Here is a 26015-nt window from a genome sequence, read left to right on the forward strand (position 1 = left end):
CATGGTCAACAAAAGAGTCCGAAATGCAGTACTTGGATGCAATCTCAAAAATGACAGAATGATCTCTGTTTGTTTCCAAGGCAAACCATTCAATATCACAGTAATCCAAGTCTATGCCCCAACCAGTAACGCTGAAGAAGCTGAAGTTGAACAGTTCTATGAAGACCTACAAGACCTTTTAGAACTAACACCCAAAAAAGATGTCCTTTTCATTATAGGGGACTGGAATGCAAAAGTAGGAAGTCAAGAAACACCTGGAGTAACAGGCAAATTTGGCTTTGGAATACGGAATGAAGCAGGGCAAAGGCTAATAGAGTTTTGCCAAGAAAATGCACTGGTCATAGCAACACCCTCTTCCAACAACACAAGAGAAGACTCTACACATGGACATCACCAGATAGTCAACACTGAAACCAGATTAATTATATTCTTTGCAGCCAAAGATGGAGAAGCTCTATACAGTCAACAAAAATAAGACTGGGAGCTGACTGTGGCTCAGATCATGAACTCCTTATTACCAAATTCAGATTTAAATTGAAGAAAGTAGGGAAAACCACTACACCATTCAGGTATGACCTAAATCAAATCCCTTATGATTATACAGTAGAAGTGAGAAATAGATTTAAGGGCCTAGATCTGATAGATAAGAGTGCCTAATGAACTATGGAATGAGGTTTGTGACATTGTACAGGAGACAGGGATCAAGACCATCCCCATGGAAAACAAATGCAAAAAAGCAAAATGGCTGTCTGGGGAGGCCTTACAAATAGCTATGAAAAGAAGAGAAGTGAAAAGCAAAGGAGAAAAGGAAAGATATAAGCATCTGAATGCAGAGTTCCAAAGAATAGCAAGAAGAGATAAGAAAGCCTTCCTCAGTGATCAATGCAAAGAACTAGAGGAATGGGAAAGACTAGAGATCTCTTCAAGAAAATTAGAGATACTAAGGGAACGTTTCATGCAAAGATGGGCTCGATAAAGGACAGAAATGGTATGGACCTAACAGAAGCAGAGGATATTAAGAAGAGGTGGCAAGAGTACACAGAACTGTACAAAAAAGATCTTCACGACCCAGATAATCACGATGGTGTGATCACTGACCTAGAGCCAGACATCCTGGAATGTGAAGTCAAGTGGGCCTTAGAAAGCATCACTACGAACAAAGCTAGTGGAGATGATAGAATTCCAGTTGAGCTATTCCAAATCCTGAAAGATGATGCTGTGAAAGTGCTGCACTCAATATGCCAGCAAATTTGGAAAACTCAGCAGTGGCCACAGGACTGGAAAAGGTCAGTTTTCATTCCAATCCCAAAGAAAGGCAATGCCAAAGAATGCTCAAACTACCGCTCAATTGCACTCATCTCACATGCTAGTAAAGTAATGTTCAAAATTCTCCAAGCCAGGCTTCAGCAATATGTGAACCGTGAACTTCCTGATGTTCAAGCTGGTTTTAGAAAAGGCAGAGGAACCAGAGATCAAATTGCCAACATCCACTGGATCATGGAAAAAGCAAGAGAGTTCCAGAAAAACATCTATTTCTGCTTTGTTGACTATGCCAAAGCCTTTGACTGTGTGGATCACAATAAACTGTGGAAAATTCTTCAAGAGATGGGAATACCAGACCACCTGACCTGCTCTTTGAGAAACCTGTATGCAGGTCAGGAAGCAACAGTTAGAACTGGACATGGAACAACAGACTGGTTCCAAATAGGAAAAGGAGTACGTCAAGGCTGTATATTATCACCCTGCTTATTTAACGTATATGCAGAGTACATCATGAGAAACGCTGGGCTAGAAGAAGCACAAGCTGGAATCAAGATTGCCGGGAGAAATATCAATACCCTCAGATATGCAGATGACAACACCCTTATGGCAGAAAGTGAAGAGGAATTAAAAAGCCTCTTGATGAAAGTTAAAGTAGAGAGTGAAAAAGTTGGCTTAAAGCTCAACATTCAGAAAACAAAGATCATGGCATCCAGTCCCATCACTTCACGGGAAATAGATGGGGAAACAGTGGAAACAGTGGCTGTCTTTATTTTTCTGGGCTCCAAAATCACTACAGATGGTGACTGCAGCCATGAAATTAAAAGACGCTTACTCCTTGGAAGGAAAGTTATGACCAACCTAGATAGCATATTCAAAAGCAGAGACATTATTTTGCCAACAAAGGTTCGTCTAGTCAAGGCTATGGTTTTTCCTGTGGTCATGTATGGATGTGAGAGTTGGACTGTGAAGAAGGCTGAGCGCCCAAGAATTGATGCTTTTGAACTGTGGCATTGGAGAAGACTCTTGAGAGTCCCTTGGACTGCAAGGAGATCCAACCAGTCCATTCTGAAGGAGATCAGCCCTGGGATTTCTTTGGAAGGAATGATGCTGAAGCTGAAACTCCAGTACTTTGGCCACCTCATGCGAAGAGTTGACTCATTGGAAAAGACTCTGATGCTGGGAGGGATTGGGGGCAAGAGGAGAAGGGGACGACAGAGGATGAGATGGCTGGATGCCATCACTGATTCGATGGACGTGAGTTTTGGTGAACTCCGGGAGTTGGTGATGGACAGGGAGGCGTGGCATGCTGCGATTCATGGGGTCGCAAAGAGCCGGACAGGACTGAGTGACTGAACTGAACTGACTGAACTGATGATTACACTGGGCTCACCTGGGTAATCAAGACAATACTCTCTATCTCAAAATATTTAACTTAATCATTTTTGCAAAATTCTTTCTGCCATGTGAGATAACACATTTATAGGTTCTGAGATTAGGATACAGATACCTTTGGCCGAACTATTATCTACCCCCATCCCCAGTTTTTTTCCATTGTGGCAAAATACACATAAAGTCTACCATCTTAACTGTTTTTAAGTGTACAATTTAATGGTATTACATACATTCATGTTATACAACCATCACTACCAACCATCTCCATGACTCATTCATTATGTAAAACTGAGACTCTAGACTCATTAAATAATAATTCTCCATTCCTTCTCCCCCTGGCAACCACCATTCTAGTTTGTGTCCATAATTCTGATCTCTATGTATGTAAGATAAGTGGAATCATTGTATACTATTTGTCTTTTTGTGACTGGCTTACTTTACTTAGCATAATGTCCTCAAGGTTCACCCACACTGTGTATATGGTAGAATTTCCTTCTTTTTAAGGCTGTGCATTATTCCATTATATGTATACATCATATTTTGTTTATCAATCATGCACTGATGGACACTGAGTTACTTCCATTTTAGCTATCGTGAATAATGCTGCTATAAACCTGGGTGTATAAACATATCTTCAAAACTCTGTTTTCAATTCTTTTGGATATATAAACAGAAATGGAATTCTTTAATCATATGGTAATTTTATTTTTAATTTTTAAGGAACTGTCACAATATCTTCTACAGCAGATATACCATTTTACATTACCACCAATGATGTACAAGGGTTTCAGTTTCTCCACATCCTCACCAAAACTTGGTACTTTTTTTATAGTAGCCATTTCAATGGGTGTGAAGGGATACCTAATTGTAGTTTTGATATGCATTTCCCTATACAGATGTTGAGCATCTTTTCACATGTTTATTGACCAATTTGTACTACTTCTTTGGAGAAATCTCTATTCAAGTTCTTTGCCCATTTTAAAAATGTGGTTATTTTGCTGTTGTTGAGTTTTAGTTTTCCATAGGTCCTGGATATCAGATATCATATAACTGATATATGACTTGCAAGTATTTCCTTCCATTCTCTGGGTTGCTTCCTTACTCTATTGATATTCTTTAGATGCACAAATCAAAAAATTTTCATATAATCCAATTTGTCTACTTTTTCTTTTATTGCCTGTGCATCTGGTGTCATATCCAAAGAAATCCTTGCTAAACCCAATGTCAGGAAGTTTTTGCCCTGTCTTTTCTTCAAGGTGTTTATCATTCCATGTCTTACATTTAGGTCTCTGATCTATCTTAAATTAAGGTGTTAGGTAAGTGCCCAGCTTCGTTGTTTCATTTATGGATATCCAGTTAAAAGATTGTGCTTTTCTATTCAATGGTCTTGGAACCTTTGTCAAAAATCATTTGACTGTACGCGCAAGGGTTTAAGTTTGGGCTCTGTGTCCTATTCCACTGTTACATATGTCTGCATTCATGCCATTACCGCACCATTTTGTTACTGCAGCACTGTAGTAAATTTTGAAATCAGGAAGTGTGAGTCCTCCCACTTTGTTCTTCTTTTTCAAAACTGTTTTGGTTCTGTGAGATTCCATGAGGTTCCTTGAGATTCCATGTGAATTTAAGGATGGGCTTTTCTACTTCTGCAAAAGAGAGTCTTTGGGATTTTGATAGAAACTGCAAGTAATCTAGAGACTGCTTTGTGTCGTAACGACATCTTCACAATATTAAGTTTTGTAATCCATGAACATGGGATGTGTTTCCAATTTATGCCTTCTTTAATTTCTTTTGGTAATGTTTTGTACTTTTCATTGCACAAATCTTTCATCTTCTCGGTTAATTCCTAAGTATTTTATTATTTTTGATGACATTATAAATGGAATTTTCATAATTTCCTTTTCAGATTATTCACTGTTATAGAAATGCAACTAATTCTTGTGAGCTTTGTATTGTTGTTTATTGAATTCAAGTTGTCTTAACAGGTTTTTTCGTGTGTTCAATCTTTAGGGTTTTCTACATATAAGATCGTATCATCTGCAAACAGAAAATTTGTACTCCTTCCCTTCCAATTTCCATGCCTTTTATTTCTTTTTCTCACCTAATTGCTTTGGCTCAAACTTCCAGTACTATGTTGAATAGAAGTGGCAGAAGTGGGCATGCTTGCCTTATCCTGATGTTAGAGGAAAAGCTTGTATTATGTGGAGATAGTTTCTTTCTATTCCTAGTTTGTCGAGTATTATTTTCTTTTCATGAAAGAGTGTTGAAATTTATCAACTGTTTTTCTGTATAGATTGAGATGACCATGTTTCGCCCACCTGCATTCTGTTAATGTGATTTATTAAACTGATTGATGTACATATGTGGAACCATTACTGCACTCTAGAAACAAATCCCACTTGGTCATGGCGTATAATCCTTTAAACATGCTGCTGAATTTGGTGTGGTAGCATTCTGTTGAGGATTTTTACATCAATGTTCAAAAGGAATATCAATCTGGAATTTTCTTTCTTGTGTCTTTGTCTGGTTTTGGAATCAGGGTAATGCTTGCTTCACAGAGTAAGTTACAAAGATCTCTACTCTTCAATTTTTTGGAAAATTTTGAGGAGGACTGGTGCTAGTTCTTTACATGTTTGGTAAAATTCATCACTGAAGTCATCAGGTCCAGGATTTTCCTTTGGAGACTTTCGATTACTGATTCAATCTCCTTACTAGTTACACGTCTATTCAGATTTTCTATTTCTTTGTGATTTCATCTTGGTAGGTATCGTGCTTCTAGGCGCGTGTGTATACACCACATCATCTTTATCCATTCATCTGCTGATGGACATTTAGGATGTTTCCATGTCTTGTCTATTGTAAATAGTGCTGCTATGAATATAGGGGTGTATGTATCTTTTCAAATGAAAGTTTTGTCTGGGTACTGTATATGCCCAGGAATGCGACTGCTAGATCATATGGCAACTCTATTTTTAGTTTTTTGAGGAACCTTCATACTGTATTTGTAGTGGCTGTACCAATTTACATTCCCACCAACAGTGTAAGGGGATTCCCATTTCTCCATATCTTCTCCAGCACTTATTATTTAGAATTGTAAACAATGGCCATTCTGACTGGTGTGAGGTGGTACCTCATTGCAGTTTTGATTTGCATTTCTCTAATAATTAGTGATGATGAGCATCTTTTATGTGCCTATTGACCATCTGTATGTCTTTAGAGAAATGTCTATTTAGTTCTTCTGCCCATTTTTTGATTGGGTTGGGTTGTCTGTCTTTCTGTTATTGAACTGCAGGAGCTGTTTGCATATTTTGGAAATTGAGCCCTTGTTGGTTGCATCATTTGCAAATATTTTCTGCCAGTCTGCAGGATGTCTTTCTGTTTTGTTTTATTGTTTGCTGTGCAAAAGCTTATAAGTTTGATTAGGTCCCACCTGTCTATTTTTGCTTTTATATCTAATGCTTTGGGAGACTGACCTAAGAAAACACTAGTTAAGATTTATGTCAGAGACTGTTTTGCTTATGTTCTCTTCTAAGAGTTTTATGGTCTTTAAGTTCTTATGACATTTTAAGTTTTTGTGTATGCTGTGAAGATGTGCTCTAGCTTCATTTTATTGTGGTTTTGATTTGCATTTCTCTGATGATTAGCAATGCTGACAACTTTTCATGTGCTTGTTGGCCATTTGTATGTCTTCTTTAAGAAAAATGTCCTTTCACGTCTTCTGTCCATTTTTTAATATGGTTTTTTTTTTTTTTTTTTTTGACATTTAGTTGTATGAGCTAGTTATATATTTTGGATATTAACCCCTTATCAGTCATATGAATTACAAAACTTTTCTCCCATTCAAAAGGTTGTCTTTTTATTTTGTCAATGGTTTCCATTGCTGTGTAAAAGCTTTTAAGTTTAATTAGATCTTATTTGCTTATTTTTGTTTTTATTCTCTTTGCCTCAGGAGTCAGATCCCCAATATATTAGAATTATGTCAGAGTATTCTGCTTGTTTTCTTCTAGGAGTTTGATGGTTTTGGGTTTCACATTTAGAACAGGTCTTTAATTCATTTTGAGTTTTTTGCATATTATGTGAAAAAATGCTCTAATTTCATTCTTTAACATGCAGCTGTCCAGTTTTCACCACATCATTTATTTAAGAGACTGTTTTTTCACCCTTGAATATTCTTGCTTCTTTTATCGTAGATTAATTGACCAGAAGTGTACGGGCTAATTTTTGTTTCATCGAGCTATGTCTGTTTTCGTAGCAGTGACATAATGTTTTGTTTACTGTAACTGGCAGTTTGGTAGCACACTGTTTGGCCTTACGTGTTTGTAATTTTTACAGTTTTCTTGTAATTGATTTCTAGTTTCATGGAGCTGTGGTTGGAAAAGATGCTTGATATGATTTCAATTTTCTTAAATTTACTGAGACTTATTTTATGGCCTAGCAGGCAATCTATCCTGGAGAATGTTCCATGTGCACTTTAAAAGAATGTGTACTCTGCTGCTTTTGGATGGACTCTTAAATATATCTGTTAAGTCCATATGGTCTATGTATCATTTAAGGCTAGTGTTTCCTTATTGATTTTTGGTCTGGATGACCTGTCCATCGATGTAAGTGGGATATTAAAGTTTCTGACTATTATTGTGGTATTGTCAATTTCTCCCTATATGTCTTTAATTTTTATTTATTTAAAAATTTTTGGCTGCTCTGGGTCCTAGTTGTAATGAATGGGCTTCTCATTGCAGTGCCTTTTTTTTTTTTCCTGTTGTGAAGCATGGGCTCTCGGGTATGTGGGCTTCAGCAGTTGTGGCATACAGGCTCAGTGTTGTGGTCATGGGCTTCGTTGCTCATGGCATGTGGGATCTTCTCAGACCAGAGATCGAACCTATATCCTCTGTCCTGGCAGGCGAATTCTTAATCAATGGACCATCAGGGAAGCCCCCCCACCTTTATGTCTTTTAACATTTGCTTTATGTATTTAGGAGCTACTATGTTTGATGCATATATACTTACAATTGTTATATCTTCTTGGATTGATCCTTGATCAGTGTAATAGTCCTCTGTCTCTTATTACAGTCTGTTTTATTTATTTTTTACAGTCTGTTTTAAAGTCTATTTTGTTTAGTATGAGTATTTCTACCTCATTTATCTTTTGATTTCCATTTGCATGGAAGACCTTTATCCAACTTCTCACTTACACTCTGTGTGTATTTTTAGATCTGAAGTGAGTTTCTTGTAAACAGTATATATGTGGGTTTTATTTCTGTATCCATGCAGACACTCTACTGCAATTTTGTCAGTTGATTTAGGCTTTAAGTTTTGATATGTTATGTTTTTGTTTTCATTCCTCTCTTAAGTATTTTCAAAGCTCCCTTGTGATTTATTCCTTAAACCATTTGTTGTTTATGAGTGTTTTGTTTAATTTCCACAAGTCTGTGAGTCTTCTAGTTTTATTTCTATTATTGATTTCTTACTTCACGCTGTTATGGTCAGAGAAGAGATTTTGTATGATGTCTAGTCTACTGAGACTTAACTAGTGGCCTAACATGTATTCAACCTGGGAAAATGTCACATGTACACTTGAGAAGAATGTGTATTTTGCTTTGGGGTAGAATATTCTGGAGGGGCATTATTCTGCCTACCACAGTGGGCCTATTCATTCATAATTCATTTATTCAACAAATATTTTGAGGACCTATTTTGTGGCAAGCACTTTTATAGGCACTAGGATTCAGTAGTACAATCTATGTTCTTTTTCTCATAAAGCTTACCTTTTAGTACAGGAGATACAATGAACAAATAAATATAGCATGTCAGGTGTGCTAAGTGCTGTAAAGGAGCAGCAGATATGTAGGGAATGAAGATGTAGGTGACGAATCAAGATGTGTGTGATGCTATTTTATACAGAGTGGTTGGGGAAGTCCTTTCTAAAGTGTTACGTAAACAGAATTCTACAGAAAGTGAGGAAGGAAACCATGTGTATACCTGGAATAAGGGTGTTTTAGGGAGAGGAGGATCAAGTCCCAAGGCCTGGAGCCAGGAGCATGCACGACATATTCAAGAAACAGCAATAAGGCCAGTGTGGCTATACTTGGTTGAGCAAGCAGAAGAACAAGGGTGGAAGAGGTCAGAGAAGAAACAGGAAAAAGATCAGGTAGGGGCTTGCAGACCATTGTAAGGACATTATAAGGGTTTACCTGCATGAGACAGAAAGTCATTGTAAAGTTTTGAGCAGAGGGGTGATGCAGTATGACTTTGGCTTAAAAATAATCACTAGAGATAATTGGTTAAAGTTTTTAGAAGAGCCAAGGCAGAAGCAGAGAGGCCAATTAGGAGACTTTTTCAATCATCTAAGTGAGAAATCATGGTGGATGAACCAGGATGGTAGCCATGGATGTGCTAAGAAGTGAGTAGATTCTGAAAATCTTCAGAAAGGAAAGGCAAAATGATTTCCTGATAGATTGGACATAAATATGAGAAAAAGAGGAGTGCAAAATGGATCAGTGATTTTCAGCGAATGTGGCAGCTATTTACAGAGACAGGGAAGGCAGTGGATAGAGAATGTCTGGGAAGGACAATGAGGAGCTTAGCTGTAAACATGTTAAATTCAAGGTGCCTATTAAACATAAGTGAAGATACTGGGTTGGAATAAAATGAGCTTCCCAAGGGTAGGGAATTCTGTATATCTTATCCCTAAGGCTTAGAACAGTATCTGACATAGAGTGGCCACTCAGTAGACATTTGTTGAATAAGTGAATAAATATACAAGTCTGAATTCAGAGGAATGATCTGGGCTTGAGATGTTTGGGAGTCATCAACACACAGATGGCATTTAAAGCCAGCTTATCTGGTGAGTGAACATAAATTAGCCTGAGAATTGAGCTGTAGGGCATTCCAACATGTAGAAGTTGGGAAGATGAGACTAAATCAGCAAAGAAAACTGAAAAACAGACACCAGTCAGGTAGGAGGAAAAGCAAGGAAGTGTGATGTTCTAGAAGCAAAGTGAAGATAGTGTCAAGGAGAAGGAAGTAATAAATAAAAAAAAGTTTAATTAAAAATAAGGACTAAGAAAGGTAAAATTTATAGAAATGACTATTAAATACTATTTTTAGATTATAAAAACTAACTGCATATGTTCAGGATGGGAAGAGGGACAGGGGACTGGAATATAGTTTTCAACTATAAATGGGGGAAAAAGACTTAGCATATTAGTTGTATAGAAATGAAGAAACAGTCTTGCCTGATTACCAACGAATATAATTCAGTTTTGACTGAGCTAACAGGAGTACAGCATATGCGACAAGGAAGGTTTAACCAGTTGCACTGCACTCAACAACCACTCTGGGAGCACTGGTTCTAGCAACTGGTGCAGCACCACGTTCAGGACACTGGTGCATCACCAAGTTCCCAAGGAAAGTGATTTCTGTGGTCAAAGTACATGAAACAATGTCATCTGAGGAAAATCGGAAGGAGTGGGAAATTCATTTCAGAACTGGGGGCTATAAAGGTTATCTTCAAAGTGAAGAGGTATTACACTGTTATTTATGATCCCAGAGGAGAGATGTTACCCAAAAGTAGATATTAAACTTACAGAAAATCTTCTAACAATTAGAACACTCAAGTGTTAAATGGGCTGTTGATGAGGCGGTACTTTCTTAATGATTCTGCAATAAGCAGAGGAACACATTCACTGAAGTGGCAGAGGGCTGTGGCATCAGAACTTGGCTGGGCATTGGACAGGATGATGTCTAAGATTCTGTTCAGTTCTGGGCTGTTATAACAGAGGTGAATCTACTTTGAAAATTATAGTCTCCCCCCCTCCCACACACTATGTTATGTATACGCTACAGGGAGAAAATAACTTGTTTAATGTACATCTAATTTGGAGCCCTGTAGAAGGGAATGAGGATGACTTAGTGGAGATACGAGAGCAAGAGAAAACTCAAAGTGGAAAAGATACATGTTTAAATGCTGTAAGATGGTCTAGACATTTGGTTAGAGAAGAGGAAAAATATATGAGCAATTAAAGAGTGAGAATATTAGATAGGGGAGACTGGTTTATACTTGGGAAGAGTTTCATCTGGTTATGAATTTCAATTTCATTCAAAGAGGAACTTTTGAGAAGGAAACGCTTTCGGGAAGAGAAGTGCCAGACGATGAAAACAGATAGGTAGCCATTCTTGTGGTTTGGGATCAATAAACTAAAACACGCTGGAGTAAGGGTGAGACCAGGAGGACACCAGCGAGAATGGAAGGTAAAGGGGGAGGCCCATCAGAAGAAACTCTGGCCTCTGGCAGAGGTCTGAATGGAGGCCCGAGAAAGTTCAAAATAAGATGGTGATGAGCTCAGGACAGTCTGGGGACAACCAAAGATAAATGGAGAAAGGGCAGGGAGGAGCCCATGAGGTGAGAAGGTGGTAGGCTCCGGATGACAGACAACAGCATATGGTCCTAGATCTTGGAACTATATGCTAAGGTTGCTGTGCAAGAATGCTTCTCAGATGGGACAGTTCTGACCTCTCTATCCTCAGTTCTCATACTGACTGTAAACACAAAAGGGTCCTGTGCTGATTTTGGCTAGTTTAGTTGGCATTTTGGGCTTCTCTAATCTTTAGTATTTAGCAGTTAGGCTGAAGGAGCTCTGTCAGAGGCTCTGCTGTGTTGCCAAAAGAAAGCAATTATTTCTTCTGGGTGAGTAACTGGGAGGGGACAATGTCATATCTGGGTTGCATGATGTGGTACACTCCTAACCGATCTTTCCTGCTTCCACTCTCTCCCCTATAATTCATTCTACACAGAGTAAAAACTCATTACTTTTAAAACAATCAGATCATGCTGCTCTCTTGCTTAAAATCCTCCAGTGGTTTCCTACCACACTTGGAATAAAAGCCAAATTTTCACTCTCTGTTCTCATCTCTTGGCCCTTACTCTCTGACTTCATCTAGCACATTCTTGCTCATCAAATTCCAGCACACTGCCTTCTCTGCTTCTGGTACACACCCACTTCAGATGCTGGGAGTCATCAACTTCCTGTTCTGCTCAACTGGAATACTCTTCCCTTCAGTCTTTACAGAGTTGGCTCCTTCTTAGCTTCAGTATCACCTTCCCAGAGAAGCCTCCCCTGACCACTCCATCTACACAAGTCACTCTGCTGTGCTACTCTGCTCTATTTTCTCGTATCACTATCACTAGCTGAAATTATCTTACTCATCTACTGGTTTGTCATCTTTTTCTCCTGTTAGACTGCAAGCTCCATAGAGTGAGTATTCTGTTCACCACTGGATCGCTAATACCTTGATAAATGTCTGGCACATAAATGGTCAGTAAATCAGATCAGATCAGTCGCTCAGTCGTGTCCAACTCTTTACGACCCCATGAATCGCAGCACGCCAGGCCTCCCTGTCCATCACCAACTCCCGAAGTTCACCCAGACTCACGTCCATCGAGTCAGTGATGCCATCCAGCCATCTCATCCTCTGTCATCCCCTTCTCCTCGTGCCCCCAAGCCCTCCCAGCGTCAGACTCTTTTCCAACGACTCAACTCTTCGCATGAGGTGGCCAAAGGACTGGAGTTTCAGCTTCAGCATCATTCCTTCCAAAGAAATCCCAGGGCTGATCTCCTTCAGAATGGACTGGTTGGATCTCCTTGCAGTCCAAGGGACTCTCAAGAGTCTTCTCCAACACCACAGTTCAAAAGCATCAATTCTTCAGTGCTCAGCCTTCTTCACAGTCCAACTCTCACATCCATACATGACCACAGGAAAAACCATAGCCTTGACTAGACGAACCTTTGTTGGCAAAGTAATGTCTCTGCTTTTGAATATGCTATCTAGGTTGGTCATAACTTTCCTTCCAAGGAGTAAGCGTCTTTTAATTTCATGGCTGCAGTCACCATCTGCAGTGATTTTGGAGCCCCCAAAAATAAAGTCTGACACTGTTGCCACTGTTTCCCCATCTATTTCCCATGAAGTGATGGGACTGGATGCCATGATCTTCATTTTCTGAATGCTGAGCCTTAAGCCAACTTTTTCACTCTCCACTTTCACTTTCATCAAGAGGCTTTTTAGTTCCTCTTCACTTTCTGCCATAAGGGTGGTGTCATCTGTATATCTGAGGGTATTGATATTTCTCCCGGCAATCTTGATTCCAGCTTGTGTTTCTTCCAGTCCAGCATTTCTCATGATGTACTCTGCATAGAAGTTAAATAAGCAGGGTGACAGTATACAGCCTTGACGTACTCCTTTTCCTATTTGGAACCAGTCTGTTGTTCCATGTCCAGTTCTAACTGTTGCTTCCTAACCTGCATACAAATTTCTCAAGAGGCAGATCAGGTGGTCTGGTATTCCCATCTCTTTCAGAATTTTCCACAGTTTATTGTGATCCACACAGTCAAAGGCTTTGGCATAGTCAACAAAGCAGAAATAGATATTTTTCTGGAACTCGCTTGCTTTTTCCATGATCCAGCGGATGTTGGCAATTTGATCTCTGGTTCCTCTGCCTTTTCTAAAACCAGCTTGAACATCAGGAAGTTCATGGTTCACATATTGCTGAAGCCTGGCTTGGAGAATTTTGAGCATTACTTTACTCACGTGTGAATTGAGTGCAATTGTGCAGTAGTTTGAACATTCTTTGGCATTGCCTTTCTTTGGGATTGGAATGAAAACTGACCTTTTCCAGTCCTGTGGCTACTGCTGAGTTTTCCAAATTTGCTGGCATATTGAGTGCAACACTTTCACAGCATCATCTTCCAGGATTTGGAATAGCTCCACTGGAATTCCATCACCTCCACTAGCTTTGTTCGTAGTGATGCTTTCTAAGGCCCACTTGACTTCACATTCCAGGATGTCTGGCTCTAGGTCAGTGATCACACCATCGTGATTATCTGGGTCGTGCAGATCCTATTTGTACAGTTCTTCTGTGTATTCTTGCATCTCTTCTTAATATCTTCTGCTTCTGTTAGGTCCATACCATTTCTGTCCTTTATCAAGCCCATCTTTGCATGAAATGTTCCTTTGGTATCTCTGATTTTCTTGAAGAGATCTCTAGTCTTTCCCATTCTGTTGTTTTCCTCTATTTCTTTGCATTGATAGCTGAAGAAGGCTTTCTTATCTCTTCTTGGTCAGTAAATAGCAATTAATAAAGATTTGCTAAAGCAATGGAGGAGAGAGAGACAGAGACAGAGAGAGGGAGAGAACTGGTTTTAGCAAGGTATACCGAAGGCATGAAGGACTTGGATGTCTCCTTCTTACCTTACAGGGAGAAGAACGTGAGACATGGGCAACTCTTCTTTAGATGTTAAGAATGGGTGCAGGAAATGGAGCCCTGGTGTCGGTCCTTAGTACACACTGGTATTTACTAACACTGCCAGTCATGGCTATTTCCCAGCTTCTTATTTTGTTTCTAGCCCAGGTGCTAGGTGCCCAAAGGGGAGCTGCTAGGATATTTAGTCTCTCTCCTTAAGGGAATCTTTACATTTGAAGACATACTCAGGACAAAGATATAGTGAATTAGAAGCAGACAGATATCAAGTCATAGGTATAAATAATAGGGGCCTTCTCACATGTCTGAAGCAAGAATTTTTTAATTTTTATTTTTATTCAATTATATAGGATAGGATTGGATTGCAAAAGACAGAAGTTAAAAATAATAAAGGTTTGGGGTCCTAAAATCTGTTCATATGACTAGAATCATGAGAAGCATAAGGTAATCAGGAGGAAAAAGAGCCAACTTTGGATGAAAGCCAATGAGCTTAGAATCTGACATATTAAATATCAGTTCCTGGAAGAAACTGCAAGTAGGAATTCCAAGAGGAAATGTCTATCAGGGCCTTGTTTATGAATACAGTTTATGCCTTAATTTTACTTGCTCTGGCTTAACTTACTTTTCCCTATTATCTTTTATTATAATTCTTTAATTTTTTAAAATTATTTTTTAAAATTTTAATTGGAGGCTAATTACTTTACAATATTGTGGTGGTTTTTGCCATACATTTACATAAATCAGCCATGGGTGTACATGTGTTCCCCATCCTGACCGTCCCTCCGACCTGCCTCCCCATCCCATCCCTCAGGGTCATCCCAGTGCACCAGCCCTGAGCACCCTGCCTCATGCATCAAACCTGGACTGGAGATCTATTTCACATATGAATAAAAAGACACACATACTCTGTAACCCAACTCAATTCTTTTTGGAACAGGTTGGGGTATAATAAATGCATATATAAAAGCTACCTTGGGCACGAGGTCAGGCTGACAAACATGTTAGTCCTGTCTGCCCCCTTCCTTGTCCCACTCTTTGAAGAAGAATTAGCAAAATTCATGTTTATAATGTGAGGAAACAGGCATTGAGAAGCTAAAGAATCTGTCACTTGTCACAGAACTCGGAGAGCAGGACCAGCATTCATATTTCTCTGTCTCCCAAACCCATGCTCTTCAATGCAACTCGATAAAAGGATCTTCCTCTTGAGATCCTGCTCCCCAGAGTCCTAGAATCAGTGTGGGTTCAGCTGCAAGTGTATCCCAGACTGATTCTGCTATGCTAAGTCTGGTGAGCCTGCATACATACTGACAGACTTCCTTCATCATATCCTATCCCCTTTGGGAGTTGTGGCCAGTGAAGGCTGCCCCTAAATGCTGGCCCTGTGGGTCAGGCCAAGACAGCCCCCTTTTTCTGGGATAGTGCCTAGCACACAGTAGACACACAGTGTGAATCGTAGCAATGAGGAGATAATCCTTCTGTCCTTACAAGTCAACTACTGCTTTATTACCAGCTGGGATAGATCTCTTAGAAATCTCTCTACTAACATTTGCTTAATTGTGAATATAGAGACAGTCCAGAGATTCCTGTATTCTTCTCACTTTCCAAACCTGAAGGATGGGGATGGTCACTCTTCCTTGGAAGTCTAGAGGCTGTAATGACCCCCTGGACAGCGTGAGGAGTGCTGGGAGATAACTCACGAGGTGCCCTTCACCTGGGGCACGTAAACGGTGTTCAACGAATGTTATTTCCTTTAGTTCCACTTGCTTAATTCTATTGTATTTACTTCAATTCCCATCTCCCAATACTAGCAAGCCTTTTTTTCTGAGGGCAGTGGCTAAAGATACCAAGAGAAGGGTGATAACCGCGCACATGAGAGTGCAAAGAGGCAAGAGTACAGATGAGAACAGGACACTGGGAACACTGGTCTCCAGGGCAGGCTGGAATGTGGCCGCCTGTATGTTTCAAACATGGCCACAGCAGTATTTCTGGTATCATATGCTCTTCTAGAACCTTTATATTCCCCACAAACAGATGGAAGTCTATTTCTCTTCCCTTTGAAGCTGGGTGGGACTCTGTCGCCGCTTTGCTAAAGTGAACTCAGTGGTGGGATACTGCATGACCCCTGACCTAGGTCATAAAACATGACATGGTTTCTACTTGGCTCTCTCCTTTGTCAGGATGCTCCTCCTTTGAAGCTGTCACCATGCTGTGAGGAAGCCCAAGTTGGCCTGTGCAGAGAGACCACAAGGAAAGGCCCCTAGCAAACAGTGGGCAGGAGACTGCAGAGAGGAGAGGACACAGGTGAGAGCGGACGTGTGTGAACAGGCTCAAAGATGACTCCAGCCTCCCAACTGAGGCCCAGACCCTGTGAAACAAAGAAAGCCATTCTCTCTGCGTCTGATGGAATTCCTGACACACAGAATCTGTGAGATGGATAGACTGTTGTCTCGTGTCAGTAAGTTTTGGGGTAATCTATTACACAGCCACAGTAACTGGAACAAGAAGAAAAACAAAGGAGAGTGTGTGGTAGGGTGAGGCCGGAGAAGAGTGGGGTTAGGACAGTCTGAACGTTGCCAAGTAGTGAGCGAGACTAGTGCTAGAAGGCAGCATTGGGGACACATCGCAGCTTGGTATAAGGAGAGGCTCTTAAAGCGTTAAAACTGCCCAGTGCCTGCATAGGCTCCCCCAGTCCCCTGTCAATGAAGATACTCGAATACAAACTGAGAAAGGTTATTGAAGAGATTAAAATCTGAACCAAAGACTGGGTTCAGGTGACTGTAAGGTTCCTTCCAGTCGGTGGAACACGACAGCAGGTTAGAGCTGGCTCACAAGGAAGACAGATGAGACAGAGGTGACATCTGGAGTCTGACGCCTGGGACACCGGTGACACCATACATGAGGGACTGAAAAGGACTCTTCTTTTCCATTCCTCTTGTCTCTTGCCCAGACTTTCTGTGACCGCTCCCATACATTTTCACATGATAACTTCCAAACATGGTCCTTAGTAGGTCACTGCCCCAATTAAAGGCTTTTAAAAAAGATTTATTTATTCCCTTGGTGGCATGCGGGATTTTTAGCTGTTAGCGCATGAACCCTTGTGTTCTGTTGTGTTAGTCGCTCAGTTGTGTCCGACTCTTTGCGACCCCACACACTGTAGCCCGCCAGGCTCCTCTATCTGTGGGATTCTCCAAGGCAAGAATACTGGAGTGGGGTTGCCATTCCCTTCTCCACGGGATCTTCCCAACCCAGGGATCGAACCCAGGTCTCCCACATTGTGGGCAGACTCTTTACTGACTGAGCCACCAGGGAAGTCCTAGTTGTGAACTCTTGGTTGTGGCATATGGGATCTATTAATAGCTTCCTGACCAGGGACCAAACTCGGGCCCCTTGCACTGGGAATGTGGAGTCTTAACCACTGGACCACCAGGGAAATCCCCTGATCAAAGGATTTTATTGACACCACTGTCACCACCACAGTCAGCAGGTCATTTTATATATCACACAGTATTTTTATATTTATTATCTCACTTGAACATCATAACAGCTTGGGAGGTACTAAAACCACTACTACATACATCTCAAAAGCCAGCTGAAGCACGTACTTGGTTCATTCTTCATATTTTTTTGCTTTGATGTTTTTGCTTATGCTATTTTCTTTGTCTAGGTTTTTCTCAACTCTAAATGTTCCAACCCTTTTTATCTTTAAAGGCCCAGATTAAAATTTAGCTGCTCTAGAAAACAGCTGATTCCTGCAACTAAGAGTGGTCTCTCCCTCGTCTGAATTCTGTCAATGATGACATGATAATCCAATATGTATCAAGCAATTACTATGTGCCAAGCAGCATGCCGAGTGCTTTCTCTATGTTATCGTCTATCTTCTGTATTGCTCTCTACCTTATACCACGGATATTTGTATACACCTCTTCTTTACTAGCTTACCAGCTCCTTGAGGATATGATCAATGTCTGAGTCATTTTTGTTTTCTCCTAAGTCTAGCACGGGGCCTGGCACAGAGCAAGCACTATATAAATATTTGTCTAATGAATGAATGAATAATTCAGGCAGGCAGAGTTAAAGTTTACCTTTGCTCGAACAAATGGTTTTCAAGCACCCTTAAACACTTGAGAAGCACTCATTTATATCCACATAATTAATGGGCTAAATTACAAATCATTCTTATCTTTTTAAGACCCAGGTTTCTAGGGACCTTGGCTAGAATCTGTTTGTCAGTGTCGTTTACAGATGTAAAACTGGAAAACCACAAATACACATATTAACAGACTTCTTTTTGTGCAAAAATATTGTAGAATTCAGAACATTTTTTTTTTCAACCAATCAGAATTAGCTAATTTTTACAAGTTTCTCTCTCTCATCTGTGCGGTCATAAAGACTGTAAACTCTTTCACTTTGAATCCCACTACTTCTTGGCCCACCTGCTATATGACTTTGCATAGTTATGAATTTAGAAATGATTGCTGACTCATTTAAAAACCTGTGTTGGTTGCAACGTGTAATTACTCATTATGGTTCTGATCCCATCAGTTCAGCTAAGGAGCCAGCACCTTAAGGGCACCGCAGGGAGCCTCAGCCAATTATGGCAGTTGAGTCACTGCCCCAAGATTTGAAAACTATCCTCTTTTCTTTACTTCTTGTAGGCCCAAGAATGGAAAACTGACAACAGTAAAGGCTAAACAGGCATTTCAGAAAGTTGTATTACAGATTGTTGAAGTTTGTTGACGTGATCAAGAAATTATAGCTGGTGAAAAATTCCCATATTAAAATTCTGATGTATTCCTAATATAAAATCAATCCTTTTCACCTGAAGATTGCACTTTCAATTTTTACTAAAGAAATGGAAGTTATTGTCTAAAACCAAGGCCTGGTACAAAAATAATCAGTTAGTACTTCCCCCACCCACACTGAAGCAGAGATTAACAGAGTACATTCTGACACCTAAATTGTCTTCCACAAAACCTAGGAAAAAATTGGAAGATTAAGGGCACAATAGGAGGGAAAGCAAAGGCAGACCTGCTCTAATCACCACCACAAAGGCCGCCACTGGTGACTGCAGAGTGTTTACTCAAAGCCCTGCGCTATCCATCAGTGTCCGGAATTATCTCAGGTCTGCCAGTTCACAAGAGGCAATTTTTGAAGGCTTCTCTGGCTCCCCTTTGTCTCTTATTCCTGTTGGTCACAAAAGGGCTTTGAGGACAAGCCCTGCTCGACACCCTGGCTCTGGCTGGCTTCTCCACACAGCCCAAACAAGAATTATGTGAATTACTCCTGTAGAACAACCACCACGCTACCTTTCTCCCCAGGCACGGCTGTGACCGTGTGCCGAAACCCTGTTGAAGTGCTTTCAACAGGCCACTCTAGTTCACAATTTAGAAATACAATTTCTATGAAGATACGGAAGTAGTAAAAAATGGTCTCTAACTATTAGAGGTAAACAAATCAGAAGAGACAGGAAAACTCCCTGTATTCCTGTAGCTCGGCAGTGCTCAGGAAATGCTGGAAGACAGAAAGACCAGAGGAAGAAAAGCAGTGAGAGATCATTCTTCTCTCTGTCTCAGAAACAGATAATACTGATACTGCTAAGAATTTCTTAGTAGTATAAGAAATAAATTGAGTATAAATTGAGCCAGGGAACTACCTGGACCTGCTTTCGTAAGAAGGCTTACTAATAGAAATCTGCTGAGTAACTTGAGGTTGGGGAAGGAAATTATACTGGGAAAAAAACAGATTAAGAATTCTTAAAAACTACTAGAAACATCACTTTGCTGACAAAGGTCCATATAGTCAAAGCTATGGTTTTTCCAGTAGTTATGTATGGATGTGGGAGTTGGACCCTAAAGAAGGTTGACTGCCAAAGAATTGATGTTTTCAAACTGTGGTGCTGGAGAGGACTCTTGAGAGTCCCCTGGACAGCAAGGAGATCAAACTAGTCAATCCTACAGGAAATAAACCTGGAATTTCAGTGTAAGAACTGGTGCTGAAGCTGAAGCTCCAATACTTTGGCCATCTGATGCGAAGAGCTGATTCATCGGAAAAGTCCCTGATGCTGGGAAAGATTTAAGGCAAAAAGAGAAGGGGGTGACAGAGGATGAGATAGTTGGATGGTATCACTGACTCAATGGACATGAGTTTGAGCATGACATGAGAGTGAAGGACAGGGAAGTCTAGTGTGCTGCAGTTCATGGGGTTGCAGAGTCAGACATGACTTAGTGATTGAACAACAAAAAACTACTAAGGGTTAATCACTGACTTATTTAAAATCCAGTTGTATATGTACATATAAATAATTATACTTCATTTTATGAGCATACATACAACACACGTGTGTGTGTATGCATGCTAAGTTGCTTCAGTTGTGTCGGACACTTTGCGACCCCATGGACTGTAGCCTGCCAAGCTCCTCTGTCCGTGGGATTTCCAAGCAAGAATACTGGGATGGGTTGGCATGCCCTGCCCTTCAGGGGATCCTCCTGGCCCAGGGGTCGAACCCTCATCTCCTGTGTCTCCTGCACTGGCAGGCAGGCTCTCCACCAGCAGTGTCATCTGGGAAGCCCAGACACACAGACACACACATACGGACTGCTGTTTCACACATAAACTTTACGCACACACCTGCATGCACACACACTCACACTCTGGTCTGCTTGGATAATCTTAGGCGTGTCTAGAATCATGGAAAATGGTGGTGTATATCCTACAATTTGGAGACCATCTCATCTACTGCTCAAAAATTTCATCAGAAACCTGGGAGTCACTCTGGAGTCCTCATTTCCTTTTATGCTCCCATGTTATCAAGCTTTATGTCATCTCACTTACATTTATTCTGTGTCCTCACTGTATCTGTTCCTCTCTGTTTTCACTGTCTCCACAGGTCCTCAACATTTAAAAAGCCTACTCCTAAGGCGAGGGTGGGATGATTTGAGAGAATAGCATTGAAACATGTATATTATCATATGTGAAACAGATGGCCAGTCCAGGTTCGATGCATGAGACAGGGTGCTCGGAGCTGGTACACTGCGATGACCCTGAGGGATAGGATGGGGAGGGAAGGGGGAGTGGGCTTCAGGATGGGGAACACATATATACACATGGCTGATTCATGTCAATGTATGGCAAAACCACTACAATATTGTAAAGTAATTAGCATCCAATTGAAATGAATAAATTTTAAAAAATAAAATAAAAAGCCTACTCCTTCTAGTGGGCTCAAGCCTACTAGACTCAAGCCATTCCAGCCATTTCTATACTTTTCAGGAGTGATCATCCTATATTGGAAATGTGAACATTTATGGAGCTCACTGAATATCTAATCTCCTGCCACCCTTCACAGTTACCCTATTATAAACCACATCAAACTGAACATGAGACAATGTCTTCTATATCCATAACTCTTAGTTTGGGCTGTCCCCCAAACAGACCCTGAAACAAAGATATGGTTGTATGATGTCTACCTGTGAGGAAGTAGAGAAGGAAAAGAGGGCAGGGAGAAAAGTCAATCAAGTATGTGTTAATGAACAGGTTACCACTCTCCAAGGGGCCCCTTGGAGAGATTGTAAGGAACACACTTCAGGATTGTCCCATTGAGGGTTGGTGGAGCTGGGATGTTATCCACCAATTTATTGTTGGAGAGTGATTCCTGGGTGTTAATTCTCCTGTACTTCTAGCAAACAGCTACTTGTCCAGAGAATATCCCCAGGTAGTGAAATACAGGAAGTCACTGGCAGGTGACCACCTAATAGGCCTCAGGTACCAATAACACCTGCTATATCATGCAGTACCCTTATGCCCTTTCTCCCAAATGAATTCTTTCCTCCACTTGTCTTCTGGATCCTTTACAAATTAGTCACTGAAGCCCTTCTTGACCTCCTCTGGAAGGGCTTTATTTCCTTTTCTGTGCACCCTCTCTTCTGCTGCAGCTATTACATTGTAGCTATTAATTCACAAGTCTGACCCTCTGACAGACTCTGGGCTCCCTGAGGAGCTTCAGTACTTAGCTTGGAGTCTTATGCCAGCAAATTTGGAAAACTCAGCAGTGGCCACAGGACTGGAAAAGGTCAGTTTTCATTCTAATCCCAAAGAAAGGCAATGCCAAAGAATGCTCAAACTACCGCACAATTGCACTCATCTCACACGCCAGTAAAGTAATGCTCAAAATTCTCCAAGCCAGGCTTCAGCAATATGTGAACCGTGAACTTCCTGATGTTCAAGCTGGTTTTAGAAAAGGCAGAGGAACCAGAGATCAAATTGCCAACATCTGCTGGATCATGGAAAAAGCAAGAGAGTTCCAGAAAAGCATCTATTTCTGCTTTATTGACTATGCCAAAGCCTTTGACTGTGTGGATCACAATAAACTGTGGAAAATTCTGAAAGAGATGGGAATACCAGACCATCTGATCTGCCTCTTGAGAAATTTGTATGCAGGTCAGGAAGCAACAGTTAGAACTGGACATAGAACAACAGACTGGTTCCAAATAGGAAAAGGAGTTCGTCAAGGCTGTATATTGTCACCCTGTTTATTTAACTTATATGCAGAGTACATCATGAGAAACGCTGGGCTAGAAGAAACACAAGCTGGAATCAAGATTGCCGGGAGAAATATCAATCACCTCAGATATGCAGATGACACCACCCTTATGGCAGAAAGTGAGGAGGAACTAAAAAGCCTCTTGATGAAAGTGAAAGAGGAGAGTGAAAAAGTTGGCTTAAAGCTCAACATTCAGAAAGCGAAGATCATGGCATCCGGTCCCATCACTTCATGGGAAATAGATGGGGAAACGGTGGCAACAGTGTCAGACTTTATTTTTGGGGGCTCCAAAATCACCGCAGATGGTGACTGCAGCCATGAAATTAAAAGACGCTTACTCCTTGGAAGGAAAGTTATGACCAACCTAGATAGCATATTCAAAAGCAGAGACATTACTTTGCCAAGAAAGGTTCGTCTAGCCAAGGCTATGGTTTTTCCTGTGGTCATGTATGGATGTGAGAGTTGGACTGTGAAGAAGGCTGAGCGATGAAGAATTGATGCTTTTGAACTGTGGTGTTGGAGAAGACTCTTGAGAGTCCCTTAGACTGCAAGGAGATCCAACCAGTCCATTCTGAAGGAGATCAGCCCTGGGATTTCTTTGGAAGGAATGATGCTAAAGCTGAAACTCCAGTACTTTGGCCACTTCATGCTAAGAGTTGACTCATTGGAAAAGACTCTGATGCTGGGAGGGATTGGGGGAAAGAGGAGAAGGGGACGACAGAGGATGAGATGGCTGGATGGCATCACGGACTCTATGGACGTGAGTCTGAGTGAACTCTGGGAGTTGGTGATGGACGGGAGGCCTGGCGTGCTGCGATTCATGGGGTTGCAAAGAGTCAGACACGACTAAGCGACTGATCTGATCTGATCTGATCTGGCCCAGGCAGATGTTCAGTCACTGTCTACTAGACAAGGACATGTTTGTGTGTGTTAAAGAGAAGAGGACACTGTCCTCCACATATGTAACTGAGAAAGTCTTCAAAGAAACAAAATGTATGTTCCCATATTCTGAATAATATAAAGGCATGTGTGTAAGAGGGAACACCAGCAGAGGAATCTTGGGTCCTAATTCAAATTATTTTGGCTCAGCTGCTTTCCCTATCTATGAGTGGCTATGAATGACCTTTAGGCTTCTTTCAAGTCCCACAGATTTCAAGTGACTGAATCCATGTGTAAGGGAACGCTGATGCCCACAAACTACACAACACCCCATATATGGAAATGTTTGTGTGTGACATTCATTTGGATTCAAGGGAAGAGTACAGATGACAAAGACTTGAGATGCTGGCAGGTTTATAATGGCGTGTACACAAAAGAGCCAGTGTTGGAAGGGTCTTCTGGGTGAGAGGATCCCTTCCAGGGAGTGGCCAGGCTACTGCACAGAGCGAGTTGGGCAGCATGGCGGCCTCTAAGCTGGCAGGTGCCGATGCCCTGGATGGATCCCTGTTACTGCTGCTACTGGAACTTACCTAGGTCACAGACCTACAAATAGCCCCTTCCTGAGTTCTCATCAAATCCCTGGAAGGTAGGCTCTGGCTACATTTCTAGAGGGAACAGACTAAGTGTAATAGTGACTAAAGGCCATGTTTGACTTCCTTGACACTAAGACAGTCTTAATCTTCCTAGAAATGTGACTGGGGCTGGAGGGACTGGGTAAGAATAAAGAAGAATACGTGACTATCAAGGTCCTATGTAGAACAGACCAACAAATGTTGAGGAAGTTAATTTCTGAAAACAAATTCTCTTTTAAGAATAGAGACATTAGTACTGTGGTACACTGAACATGGCTGTATAAGATTTGTTTAAGTAATTGGACTTCATTAGCTTCAAATAGTTTCTTTCTTGATAAATCCCTACATATACCTATATGTATACACACATATATATACAGATATATATATATCTATGGGGTTCTCTGGTAGCTCAGCTGGAGACCCGGGTTTGATTCCTGGGTAGGGAAGATCCCCTGGAGAAGGGATAGGCTACTCACTCCAGTAGTCTTGGGCTTCCCTGGTGGCTCAGAGGGTGAAGAATCTGCCTGCAATGCGGGAGACCTGGGTTCAATCCCTGGGTTGGGAAGATTCCCCTGGAGGAAGGCATGGGAACCTACTCCAGTATTCTTGCCTGGAGAATCCCTATGGACAAAGAGGAGCATAGCGGGCTACAGTCCATGGCGTCGCAAAGAGTCGGACATGACTGAGCAACTAAGCACAGCACAGCATATATATATATGTATATATATATTATATATTTATAATATAATTATATATATTATATATATATAATTGGTATACAGTGCTATTTAGATTTTAATTGTAAGAAAATTATTTTACTGAATATCCTCAATACGTCTGAGGGATATGTCATATTCCTGTCAGAAACACTGAGTCACTATTGCAAATGATTCTTAACTTGGTAGGTGGGGAGAGAAAAGAACACGAGGTGGTTACTGTCTCTCTTAGAAAATCACTGCTTTTGAGGACAGTCCACAGGATGGGGTCGGGGTTTTAGAGAGTCAACCAGGCTACTAGTAGTTCCTGATACACTGGCTATAAGCATGCCCACGGGGCATGAGTGACTTCATGGAGTTATTGTCTTTGGATGGCTCCTCTCTTATTCATAGAGATACCTTGGAAGAAGGAACAAAGGGGAAAATAAAGAACCTAGCAGGCTGTAACTGATGGTCAGGGCACTGTGAGGCTGTGCCATGTTATACTGATGATCTGACTTGATTGGCCTAGGCGATGTTACTGACTGCCTGACTCAAGAAAAATCACTTGATTCCTCTGGATCTCAGTGAAAGAAGGCCTGGATGGTCTCTTATAGAAATTTTAGAAAAGTTAATGACACCAACAAGAAAAACAGGCTCCAACAGGAGCTTGTAGCCAGGGAAAATGAGAAACATTAGACAAGTCTCAGTATGGGAAGCCAATAAGGACAGAGGTAGCACGAATATGAAAAGAGGCCAAGATGACCATGTACATCCCTATGAAATGACTCCAGAATGAGCAAAGTCCAAGAGATGTTTCAAAAGTGGAGTCCAGACTGACATCCAGTAGAGGCCTTACCTTCCGGTGACAGCAAAGCAGAGCGTGCACATTCCCTGTAAGAGTCCTGCGGCATGCTGCAGAAAGGCAGCCATCTTGGGATTCTCATCCACTGGGCCTTGCACCGAGAGGAAGCAGCCACAAAGCTTGTCGATCAGACCGATGTTCACCACGTAGCTAGATGTGGGGACAAATATGTGTTACCAATGTGCATAGCCTGGTAACATCTTTCCCTTCAAAAAGTGAAAGTGAAAGTTGCTCAGTCGTGTCCGACTCTGTGACCCCATGGATGTGGCCTCCCAGGCTCCTCTGTCCCTGGAATTCTCTATGCCAGAACACTGGAGTGAGTAGTTGTTCCCCTCTCCAGGCATCTTCCCAACCCAGGGATTGAACCCAGGTCTCTTGCATTGCAGGCAGATTCTTTACTGGCTGAGCCAACAGGGAAGCCCTCACCTTCAAAGAGAAACCTTAATAAACACAGGCTTAGGCCTTTCTAACAAGCAAAGACAACACAGGTTTGAAT

General features: G+C 41.2%; 1 protein-coding gene across 4 annotated transcripts in view; it reads right to left on the bottom strand.

The window, feature by feature from the left end:
* SCAPER (S-phase cyclin A associated protein in the ER) overlaps positions 1-26015 on the bottom strand; it is a 423671-nt gene that overhangs the window by 44100 nt on the left and 353556 nt on the right. For all 4 annotated transcript variants that reach the window (XM_027521864.1, XM_027521861.1, XM_027521865.1 and 1 more), the window contains one exon: positions 25514-25669. In XM_027521864.1, the coding sequence (XP_027377665.1) occupies positions 25514-25669 (156 nt within the window). The remainder of the gene's footprint in view (positions 1-25513; positions 25670-26015) is intronic.

The sequence above is a fragment of the Bos indicus x Bos taurus genome, chromosome 21 (assembly GCF_003369695.1).
Source record: "Bos indicus x Bos taurus breed Angus x Brahman F1 hybrid chromosome 21, Bos_hybrid_MaternalHap_v2.0, whole genome shotgun sequence".
NCBI classification, from domain to species: Eukaryota; Metazoa; Chordata; class Mammalia; order Artiodactyla; family Bovidae; genus Bos; species Bos indicus x Bos taurus.